The sequence below is a fragment of the Pagrus major genome, chromosome 9 (assembly GCF_040436345.1).
Source record: "Pagrus major chromosome 9, Pma_NU_1.0".
Classification (NCBI taxonomy): domain Eukaryota; kingdom Metazoa; phylum Chordata; class Actinopteri; order Spariformes; family Sparidae; genus Pagrus; species Pagrus major.
This window is the reverse complement of record NC_133223.1, coordinates 17,886,287-17,898,644: the sequence shown is the minus strand read 5'-3', so window position 1 is coordinate 17,898,644 and position 12,358 is coordinate 17,886,287. Positions and strand designations below refer to the sequence as shown.

The following is a 12,358-nucleotide window of genomic DNA, read 5'->3' as shown; positions in this document are numbered from 1 at the left end:
GTGCAACCCCTTTTGTCCTCCTGCATTGTGATAAAGGCTGATTCTTTTGTTTATGCTTTTCTGTTGCAAGTTAACTCAATATTGACTCAGCTTTGCTCAAACAGAGCACTTGAATTGCTTCAAAGTCATGTACCATAAAAATGATGAACAGCAGCGTACGGTGAGAAAATCCAGAGAGTCTGCCGGCTTACTGGCAGCCTGTTCACTGTGCATTGTCATGTATTTTTGAAAGAGTTCATAAATGATGGATGTATTTTATAGAAAATGTTACTCTATATATGTTAAAGAACTCACAAACTCAAACTCTAAACCCTAAAATGTTGATTAGCTGAAGCTTTTTGGGCTGCATTTAAAAGTAAAAGTGTCTGCTTTAGTATTCATCACTGTTGGAGCAGCACCATAAGAGCATGGCTCTGGGTATTTCTGCAGTATACAGTACAGTACTTTACAGTACTATGTACTTGTATGCATGAATGCACCAAGACAGAAATCACACGAGTGTCAAGCAGCTGGAAGCTGATGCACTCTCCGGTACAGTACATCCACAGCAGCCTAGTGGCTAAGTCGAATGAATTAAACATGTTTTACATAGTTGTCTTAGTTACAACAACACTGCGCTATCACAGCACTTTGGTGTTAACAGCTGGAGCTTTTACAGTCAGCTTTGTTTCATTCAAGACCACTTTACCTGAGCACCTTTTAATGCACAAACACATTTGTTTTCCATTGTTATTCAATGAAATGAAACACTTTGCTCTGACATGCTCAAACTACATTGGTTTTAGATTTATGTAACTTAAGTCTAATCTTGGATTCGTCTCCCACATGCATACTGTACACAGCATTCCCTTTTGATGTGACTGAATTGATGTGACACTTGAATGAGTGGCATGCTGTCACGTGGACCAGCGTGGCAGCATCACAAATAAAATGATGGACAGCTTTGTTAACTTACCAAAAAAGCAGTCAACAAACGCATTGCAGCAAATGCAGTCCAAGAGTGTGTAAAAAAGAGACTCACCAGAGTGAGTCTCTTGTTTAAAGCAGTTATAATCAGTATTTTCCTAATAATTAGATGACAATGTAAAAACTATGTGATATTGTGAAAGCGGTCGCTCAGAGTGATGAACCTGTAGAAACATCACCTGAATCTGCAGCTCTCCTCGACTTAATGGAGCTTTATTTTGTAACTGTTTAACTGTCCATCCTATGGCTTTACTCTTTTGATTCACACTTACTGTTCTCATGGTGTCATTTTCAACAAAAAATCTACTGAAGCTAAAGCTAAAGCTACTAAAAACCTACTGTATACAACCTACTCAGCATTATCCAGACACAACTGACCGATCCAACATCCTGCTCCAATTAGTTACTGTTGCAAGGTCCGACGAGCCTGACAATAAGGCCGAATTCATACCTGCTTTGTTGGTTGTGCATGTCCTTAGAAATTAGCGGTACACGTCCGCAAGGAGCAATAACCACTTTTCGACATCCACTTGTACTCAAGTGTTCACACTGATGATCTGATGTAATCAAAGCAGTTGACCCATTTACATTTGTTACCTCTCCAGGTAACAATTTATAATAACCAGCAATTGTTTATTGTGAAGTTGCAACTGATGTTTATAATACTTTGTAAATGGCTAATAAATACTGTGTAGTAGAGACTATTTGGATTGCCATTATAAAGTTGCAAGTGATGTTTATAAATCTTTACAACTGCTTAATAAGTAGCTTATAAAGCATTTCATTTGCTTTTTAAATATTAGCTGACGTTTAATTCACTTTAAGTATTGAAGTCTTCACAGCAAAGTACTTCAAAAGTAACCAGGTATTAAAAGCAGCCGGTGAACACACAGATATCCAGATACAGATGAGTTTTATTCCTGGATGTACAGTATAGCCAGAAGCATAATGTTACATTTCTGTTCCACTTTCTATGTATTGTGTGGATGCTGTATCCTTTTTTGTTGTATCAGCACTCTAAGGGGCAGGTCTAAGAATAGCCGGGTTTTGCCCTGCAGATACAGTTGTGACTGAGCAGCTCTGACTGATAGTGTTATTTGTCCTGCAGGGGAACAGTAAGAAGTTAAAGCTCCTTACAGAGAAATAACCACACCCTAAACCCCCTGCTACATGTTCAGCATAATAGTCTAACAGTATGTTTATTTAAGGAGAAATTGAAATTGCTTAGTATGTGAATAAAGGCATTTTCTCCCAGACATGAAAGCCTAATCTATTTATTATGTCTGAACAGTAACTGAAAATCAACTAAAGTCGAGCTTAAAGGTCCCATATTATGCTCATTTTAAAGGTTCATACTTTTATTTTGGGTGTCCACCACAAAATGTTTACATGCTGTAATGTTTAAAAACACATTATTTTTCTCATACTGTCTCTTGCTGCAGCACCTCTATACACCCTCTGTCTGAACTCTCCATTTAAGTTCCTGTCTCTTTAAGGCCCCTCTCCTGAAAGGGCCAGTCAGCTCTGATTGGTCAGCTCTCACAGGCCTGAGTAGGCACCACCCACCATGTTATCACATCAGCTCTGCCGGTGTTGTTGCAACCATGGCCGAGAGCGTTGACTGTATAATTATGACATCACGACCTAACAGAAGTCCTCATGGCTAATTTAAAGGCTGAATATGGACTGTGTGTATTTTTTCACCAATATTTCTGTAACACCTAGACCTGCTCTATAATCAAAAAGACACTTTCAACACTATGGGAGCTTTAAGGACAATCTTGTTTTTACCTTTTCATAAAATGTGCATTTATTTAATTATTTTAAAATCGTATTAAATATGTTAATATATACAGTGAAACATGGTTTTGTTGTTGTGTACTAAAGATATTATATGTAGCATAAAAATGTCAAAAACTTATAGACCCTTTGTAGTATATTTTGTTGAGTTTGGCATTTCAATTATCATAAATGTTTTCAACAATGTCCAAACCCAGAGAAATCCTCATGGTATTCAAGGTAATGGTGCATTTCATTTGGTTGCCTGTCGCTATAACTTTTGAGAGAATCAGAGAGTGACGACGGAAGTCTGCAAACGAGACTAAACATAACGTGAATAAAACTTTAAAACATTACCTCGTCCATTAACATCTCTGCCAGAGTCACATCGATAGACTTTCACCAGCGACGAAGACAGCAACTCCCATGATCCTACGCTACTTATGTCTTTTGTTTTGTTTTGATTGAGAGATGACCCCTAGAGGCAGAAATCACAAAGGCCTTCTGTGTTTTTAACGTACTTTGAAGTTCATTTTCAAGGATTAACTCGGCTCCTTATGCAAAGTTAGAAGCAGCTTGTTGTTTATGTGTTTGCTTCGGGGAAGTTTACTTGGTGGCATGAATTGCTAAACACTGTATACTCCAACACATGTGCCTGCAGGAGCTCTGTACTGTACATATCCTCTAGTGTCAATTTGAATGAAAAAAGGAGACTTTTCTCAGTGATTTGTCCCAGATCATGAATCACTTTATAAATGTACTCTCTGTCTTTTTTCCCCTCCAGAAATGCCGGACAAAGAGAACATAAGCAACAACTCATTCGTTTCAGTCTCCAAACATCAGAATAAGGTAGTTTGCCTGACACTCGTGAATTATTTATACGCCTTAGTGTTTCCACATGTTATGAAAGACAGCGAGTGGCTGTGAGGGTGATAAACAACGCTGCTTTATTGGCCTTGTTCCCGTCCAGCAGTGTTACTGTAAGTGAACAGTTTGGCACCGGGTTAAACGAAGGCCATAACTCATCCTGTGCTCCTGTTTTGTCCTGACGTAACAGCATCCTTTACCGTTACACACCTCTTAAAAGGAGGATGGAAATGAGCGTGGAATGTGACGTTTGTTTAAAGTTGGTCTAAATATAAGCAAGAAGAGTGGAGTTTTTCTCTCCAGCCGTATCAGTTCCTGTCCCACCTTTCTCCTGTTGCTGTTTCCTGACCGCTAGGCTGATAACGTGACACTACAACAGATTTATAGTGTTTTGTTCCTCCACAGAGTTTAGTCTGTTATGTAAAAGACCCATAACTTGCTTTCTTGTTATGTAACAAACAAACACAGCCATAACGTTAATATATAGAATGAAAACCATAGCTTCTTTGGCTCCTGAGTGGACCAATTTTCTTGTAAATAAATGATGAACTTTAAAGCCTTCACATAAACGCATGAGTTACGCTGCTCTCTAAAGCATGCAGAAAGCATTTTAAATGTCACAGCCCCACAACCCATCCACAGCCCCTGCAGGGATGAAACAGAAAAACACACTTCTATGCAGTAATGCACAATATATGTCCCATTAAAGCAGCTGAGTGCATCATTCAAGACTCTGCTGACAGGCTGTTATTTAACTGAGAAGCAATATAGAAAGACACAAGTTCAATTAAACAACTTGTTATTTGACTTGCCTGACATGTTGTTTAATGTATTTTATTGCCAATTACCAGACTGTTGGGTTCAGTAAGTCTTTAATTTCACCTGACTCCTGTGATGTTCAGTTTTGCATCATTTCGTTGCCATCTGTGATGTATTTTATTTTTGTTTCATTTTATTTTGCAGAAGTCATTCATTGAAAGTCCAGCCAAACCCCACCTTAAATGCATTTCTCAGGTAGTAAACTCCATCACCTTCTGTATGTGGGGACCAGTCATTACCTGTTTGTGTAGCAGGTACTCAGCAGGACTTTTATTGTGCTGAGATTTAACTTGAATTACTGCTACTGTGCAGGTCCCTTCTGAGAAGATCCTGCGAGCGGGGAAGATTCTCCGTAATGCCATCCTCTCCTGGGCGCCTCATATGATCAGAGACAGGAAGTACCATTTGAAGACATACAGGTTGGTTGTTATCTTAATTCTTTAATATTTGTGGAAGGCTGCAATATTAAATTGAAAACACTATGTTTGTCCCTCAAGGGATGATGTGAAGCACACAGGTGTACAAACAAAAACACACAAAAGCACATTAACAATTCATTCGCACACATGAAAAACATCTAAAAATATCATTAAAGACTGAAAGATAGAGACGAAAAACACACAAGGTGTAATGGCAGGACACAATCCATAGCTGGCCAATAGTGTCCAACACCACAAAGGCAAATGATGGCAAAAATGCAAACTTAACCTCATCTTGTCTTTTGGTGTCTTTGTCAAAACTTTCTTACCGGCTATCTAAAAAGCATTTCTGACCACATGAACTTAAAGCTGTACTGATACATATTTCAATAGAGTTAAGGAAGATTCTGAGTCATCCAGGTCATGGTTAATTCTAAGTGCTGTATCATAGGCAACTGGACATGTTTCAGTTTCTTGAAGATGTTTCACCTCAGCCAGGACTGTGCAGATGTTTGAAAGAGGAGTAAAAGAATCAAACTGGAGCGACCGTCTTTGGACAGAGAAGGTGGCCTAAGACATTACTTGTCACCCACCTACAATGCTGTACTGAGTTCTCTCCCCAGACAGCTTAACAACCATTCACACCTGGGCTCACCTAGCAACCCACATGAAGGCCGGGATAAGTCAACGACCCACAAGTGGCCCTAACGACTCTAAAACTCAGAGCTCACATGTGGTCTTAACGACGCAGTAAGGACACTCCCACACATGGTTTAAAAGCCTGTAACTCCCCTCCAGTTAGTTAGAACTGAAGAAGCTTCTCGGATGAGAGGTGAAACGTCCAGTTGCCTATGATACAGCACTTAGGATTACATTTCAAAAGATCAAATATTTGTGATGTGTGTGATTTTTTTAATCAATCAATCAACCTTTCTTTACACCCGAGAGATCAACGAGGGGTAACCCTAATTTACAATGACATCGAGTCAAACAAACAAGGAAAAGGAACAACAATAACAAGGAAAGACACTGACAAAGTAAAATCAGTCCCATAACAGGCTAGTAAAAAAAAAAAGCCAAAGCCAGGTAATTTGTTAACAGTAAAGTTATGTAAAATAACTTAATAACATAATAAAATCATGATGATGTGATGTTAGCGTTTATTCTTAGTCCACATGTGCTAGAAATACATTTGTCACTATTTTGAGACAGAAACAATACAATTACATTTTGTTATAATGAGAATATAACAATTTAGTATTTATTTATTTCATTTAAGCTCAATTTATCAAGGAATTATACAATCATAAGCTCTTACCAGATTAGTTATGCATCAGCATCAATTATTAAAAAACAAAAAGAGATAAATATAACATATCACATAACTTGTGTCGTTCCCAGGCAGTGTTGCGTGGGAACAGAGTTGGTCGACTGGCAGATGCAGCAGAGCTCCTGTGTCCACTCTCGTATTCAGGCTGTGGGCATGTGGCAGGTGCTGTTGGAAGAGGGTGTTCTCAACCATGGTGAGACTCTGTGTGATGTCTGTGTCTGCACACATGTACGTGCGAAGCAGAGATTGTAAATTCAAGCCCTGCTGTCCGTGTTGGTTTGTTGTGACGCAGTGGACCAGGAGCTGAGCTTCCAGGACAAGTACCTCTTCTACCGCTTCCTGGATGACGAGCAGGAGGACGCTCCTTTGCCCACCGAGGAGGAGAGGAAGGAGAGCCAAGAGGAGCTGCAGGACACTCTGCTCCTCCTCTCGCAGATTGGACCTGACGCCCACATGAGGATGATCCTGAGGAAATAGTATGGATCTAAAGCAGTAATCTCTGATGTTAAATCAAGTGAATCAGTGTGATGGTGTTGTGACTTAATTTACATGTCTCCTGTTTTCTAGCCCGGCTGAGAGAACAGCAGATGATTTGGAGATCATTTATGAAGAGCTGCTGCATATAAAGGCCTTGTCTCACCTATCCACCACTGTGAGTGCAACATGTCACTGCAGACATTAAGACTGATTCTGTCTTCTGTGGCAGTAAAACCCACGCTCAGCCCCTCAGACTCTTGTCGCATTTAAAAGCAGAGTGATGTTCAGAGATGGGCAGTATTTCAATGAAATGTATTTGAAACATATACTGTATTGAATTGCTTTTGAGTTTTTTTTTATTTGTACTTTGCCTGGCAGGTAGTTTAAGAGAATATGAGAAAAATGTGTATGAAATTTGTCGAAAAGACCAAAAAAATAACTAAAATTATCGACAGAATGTGAAGAAAAAAAACTGTTTTGATGTTGTTGCAGAGGTATCTACTGAAGTTAGCATGCTAATCAGCTAGCCCCGGCCTGTCACAGTGAAAAGCTCCTGTGCTGGCAGGGTAAACACCAATACTCCACCACTCATGGTGCTCATCATATGTTTATGCATATTTGGACACATGTTCTGTAAGGAGAGCATGACTTTGTGTTGCTGCAGGGAGAGTTGCAGAGATTTTCTGCAAACTTAATGTTCCTTTTTATTGACTTAACCTCACATTAAATTTTAGAAAAATCTGTTTTACATCAGCAGGGTATTGATCAGCAGGAATCTTTGCATGGTTGTACTGTCTGGCTGCTCCCTGTTGCACTACCAAGTAAAAGGATTTTGTGTTAATATTGATCTTCCTAAGTTATGAATCTGTCTCCCCTGCTTGCTCAGGTTAAGAGAGAACTGGCAGGAGTGCTGATCTTTGAGTCCCATGCGAAGGCAGGAACAGTGTGTAAGTAATGCGATAGAATAAAGTGACGTGACCGTGATGATCTTTCAAAAACACCTGATACAGTGGATATCCTTTTCAACATAGCTGATGTGAAACAGTTTAATACAGTTAGAATTAATCCAACAAATCCCAGATTAGCTTTGTGTCTTTTCTCTTTCAGTGTTCAATCAGGGGGAGGAGGGCACATCATGGTACATTATTCTGAAGGGCTCAGTCAATGTTGTCATCTATGGAAAAGTAGGTATCGTTCTGATTATGTAACTCTGGCTGCAGCATTGATGTATTGGTCAGTAACCGATCAGTACCCTGTGTTGTGCAGGGTGTTGTTTGCACTCTTCATGAAGGAGACGACTTTGGAAAGCTCGCTCTCGTCAACGACGCCCCCCGCGCTGCCTCCATTGTCCTGCGAGAAGACAACTGTCACTTCCTGAGAGTAGATAAGGAGGACTTCAACAGGATTCTGAGGGTGAGTTTCCATCTACCATCTATTGATGCTTTTACACTAACAGCAAAAAGCGCTGTTGCCCTCTGTTGGCAAAAACTCAGCAATGCAGCCCTGAAGGTATGCCATTGAGATGGTACTCCAAGAAATCCCTCTAAATTTGAAATGGTTACACTTGAAAATAATCTTTATCAATTACCACCATCTGTGACATGTCATCCTCAGTTAATTGTAAAAGAGCCATCTTATAATCACTAAAACAGAAATAGACTCAGACAGAACTACACACAACCACCCAGTGTTTTGTAAACAAGCTGTTTCATTGTATTAAACTTCCTAGATATGATCACATGTCTCCATCAGCTCACACAGCTTCTTGTTCATACTGTTTATTAAAATGCATAACGTGTGTGTGTGTGTGTGTGTGTGTGTGTGTGTGTGTGTGTGTGTGTGTGTGTGAAGGACGTGGAGGCCAACACGGTGCGTCTGAAGGAGCACGGTCAGGATGTTCTGGTGTTAGAGAAATGTCTCAGCAGCAGTCGAACCTCCAGCCACGGAGCCTCATCCTCTCACTACAAGTAAATCTACCCACAATTCACTGCACACACACAGCAGAGCTTCATTCACAGATAAGAAAGGTTTGAATGTTGTGTGTGCACTGCAGAAATGGTTTATATCACACTGTAATGTAGTTGTAAGCAGATAGAATTGTTTTTTTTATTATATATTTGTCGACAACTATAACTCCCCCCATAGACTGTATATATACACACAGCTGTATAAACAAATATTTTGTTATAGAAGTTATAATTACTGACAAAACTGTATATCAATAAACACTTAAAATGGCCTTTTATATGCATCCTAATACATTAGTGTTATAACGATCGATTTATTAAATGTTTAAATGCTTAAAAGCATTACCATTAAGATTATAACCTCAAATGCAGTTCTAGTCAACTATTCTAAACCAGAAGTCAAGATATGATAAACTGCAGGTGAAAATACGTAGTTTGATTTTTTCAAGGTCTGAACAAATTCCATAAACCGCTGGTTACTGTAGTTTTTAACAAACTATACTCAAGAACGGGTAAATTGTGTATTTATTGGGGACTATTGCTTTTTTGATATTTTGTTGCAGTGCTTATGTACAGTATGTGGCAATGATTCAAAATCATTTGTAAATGTTACTTGTAATAAAGGAACATGTAATAAATTTAATAAATCACGTCAATCTTTAGCCATTTTTACACAAATATTACGCAGTACCGATGCAACAAAGACCTGTCTTTCCCCCTGCTATATGGGGGCTGATCTTGCCCTCTGCTCTGTCTCGTAATACCACTTTTACCCAGCAAGAGGTGATACTGTAGCTCAGCTGGGAGATATATGCCAGCTGTTAGTGTCGCCTGTGGTGACTCAGCCTGTGATCTGAGGTCCCAGTCCAGACAAACTCTAGGGCCACTGGCTCCTCAGCTTAATGAGTCACAAGCTACTTAACTGACTGTAGCTAACTACCGCCGAGTATTGCTAGCATAGAGCAGCAATTGTTGGTTGACCCCCATATTTTTGGAGCTACCTTTTCGAATTTTGGCCATATTCTACAGATTACATCTTTAAAAACAAAAACCTCCCCATTCCATCTTTCTACCTCTACCAACGAGGTGCAACAGACCCACCTTGAACAGGCTGTGTGAAATGGTCTCTTGGCCACATGGATGTCGTTGGATCATTGTTGGCTCTTGTCTCTTCATGGTATTTGTTGACAAAAAGGAAATATAGGCTATCACCAGATTTATCCTCAAAAATCTTGAAAGTGCCTGGTGACTACTGGACTCTCAGTGAGTGTCAACAGCCGAGGAAAATGCTTCCTGCAGTCCTGTGCACTGCAGCCAACCAGTGTTATCTTAACAGAGGCATCTGTCACTGCTGTAATATAGAGAGACACATTAATGGTAATGATGGCCTATAGCTCAGAGGAGAAAAAGAAGGCCTTGCAAGTTACAATTATTTGTCAGGGGTCGCCCTCTAATCAACTCGGCTCCTCACCCATGAGAGTGTCAAGACCGTGTTCTCCCTCCTGAGTGTGGGAGACACAACATGGCTCGTGCACCTCCTCCCTCTTGTGATGCTGTTATCATGTAATAAAAACAACCAAGGCTAGATTGTGTTGATTTTTCCACACAGAGAAGATGCCCTTACATTTTTTTTTATTTTTTTTTACTTCTACTCTTACCCCAGACTCCCCTTAATCTTGAGCCGGCCAAGAACTGTGTGATTGTAAATAGGATTGTTATCAAATGAAGCAATCACAGGCGCATGTTCGAGTAACACAAATCAGTGGAGGGCCGTAGTCGTGGCATTAAGCATTAAGAGCCGGTGTTTCTTGATTAGTGAAGGGTGTGTTTTATTCCCTGTTGCTCCAGATACAAGGTGATGTCGGGGACTCCTGAGAAGATTTTGGAGCACCTCCTCGAAATGATGCGATTGGATTCTCAATTCACAGAGTCAGGTACTGCTCGGCATGCATCAGCCATCTAACGCAATCCATCAATATGATGATCATTTAATGTGAGGCAGTGTATTTATTCTCTCCTCCTCGCTCTCCTCTGTGCTCTGCCGGCTGCTCTGCTCTGCACTGACCTGTTTGTTCTCATCTATAATTAGCCACACATCACAGAGCTGATCTAATTACTCTCACTCGTGTGGATACATATGGTTTTCATTTGCCTGCAGAGGTGACAGACACAGGGCCATGTGGCCGTCTGCCTGATGGACGCTCTTTGATCTGCCCTTACACTGGCTGCACAGGTGTTTGACATAACCTCCTGTCCTTTTCTTTATCACAGATTCAGCCTTAGATGACTTTGTGCTCATGCACTGTGTCTTCATCCCAAACAGTCAGCTGTGTCCGGTGCTGATGGCCCAATATCCTTTCAGCACGATATGTTGCCTAATACAGTTAAATGTTCCTTCACATCCCTCTGAAACTGACCAGAAAAAAGGACTTCCTTAATCTGCTCTGCTGTGATTGTTTTGATCTTTAACGGCTGTGCACCTACCACGCTCAGGCCTCGCAGGGCTCTGACCAGGAGAAGCTGGACTACACACTGAACAACAAGCGCAGGGTGATCCGCCTGGTGATGCAGTGGGCTGCTGTGCATGGAGATTACCTGCAGGAGGAAGACGTCTCGGTGGCCTTCCTCGAGGTCAGTCAATAGACATTAGTTACAATATAACCACTATTATAATAAGTATAATAACAATAATAATGCAGTAAAGTAGTCATTTATGGTCCTTTTCTTTTATCTTAATGTTTTAGTGACAGTGTACAATGTCGTAGATCAACAGCATGTAACAATATGCGTCAGCAGAGGCTAACATAAAAACAGCGATGGGATGTAACTAAGTACATTTACTCAAGTGCTTTACTTAAGTACAATTTTGAGGTACTTGTAATTTACTTTACAGTGTTTCTTTTTTCTGCTACTTTATACTTCCGCTCTACTACATTTTGGAGGCAAATATTATACTTTTTAATCCATTACATTTATTTGATAACTTTAGTTACTAGTTACTTTGCCGACCGCTGCATCAGAGCGACAGTAGCACATTTTTAAAATGTTTTTTTGAATACCAGTTGGATTAAAAAAACACTGATTCTGATATTCAGAAAAATGCTGAATATTGGATCGACTCATAGTTTACGATATATGCATGCATGTATATATACTTATGTATAAATGACTTTTACTTGTACTTTTGATACTTAAGTACCTTTAATATTAGATAATTTAGGTATTTTAGTGCTACTCATACGGGTGACTTTAGCTTTTACCCAAGTAATACTTTAACACGATATCTATACCTTTTACTCAAGTATGACTTTTGTGTACTTTTGACAACACGCATAAAATATATTTTAGTAAAACCAGTGGTGGAAGAAGTACTCAGATCAGTTACTAAGTAGTAAATGTAAAATTACATTAATCTGCAGAATGGCCCATTTCAGAATCTTATATGTTTTACTACTTCATTATAAATAGTAATGCATGAATTTTCATCGCTTTAATTAGTTTATTCATTTATCGTGTTTACTTGTTGGGTAGTTTAATCTGCAGTATTTGTCATATATAATATACTTAATTACTCAGTATAACCACTGAGTTAAACTATTCAAGTTGAACAAGTTTACAATAACAGTCGTACGCAAAATAAACACGACTGAAATGAAATTTTGTGGTAATAACTGATCAACCAAGTGTCATTTTTAAAAAAAAATATTGGTTACACAACCAACTTCAGCTCGAAG

The 12,358-nt window shown here is 39.5% G+C and overlaps 1 protein-coding gene across 1 annotated transcript in view; it reads left to right on the top strand.

Annotated features, from left to right (window-relative positions):
- Positions 1–12,358, top strand: part of rapgef4a (Rap guanine nucleotide exchange factor 4a) — a 46,554-nt gene that overhangs the window by 26,767 nt on the left and 7,429 nt on the right. Inside the window, exons 6-18 of the mRNA XM_073474224.1 lie at positions 3,530–3,594; positions 4,576–4,626; positions 4,744–4,850; positions 6,252–6,373; positions 6,473–6,656; positions 6,748–6,832; positions 7,544–7,604; positions 7,765–7,841; positions 7,924–8,070; positions 8,509–8,624; positions 10,473–10,558; positions 10,896–10,974; positions 11,105–11,255. Coding sequence (XP_073330325.1) covers positions 3,530–3,594; positions 4,576–4,626; positions 4,744–4,850; positions 6,252–6,373; positions 6,473–6,656; positions 6,748–6,832; positions 7,544–7,604; positions 7,765–7,841; positions 7,924–8,070; positions 8,509–8,624; positions 10,473–10,558; positions 10,896–10,974; positions 11,105–11,255 — 1,331 coding nt within the window. The remainder of the gene's footprint in view (positions 1–3,529; positions 3,595–4,575; positions 4,627–4,743; positions 4,851–6,251; positions 6,374–6,472; positions 6,657–6,747; positions 6,833–7,543; positions 7,605–7,764; positions 7,842–7,923; positions 8,071–8,508; positions 8,625–10,472; positions 10,559–10,895; positions 10,975–11,104; positions 11,256–12,358) is intronic.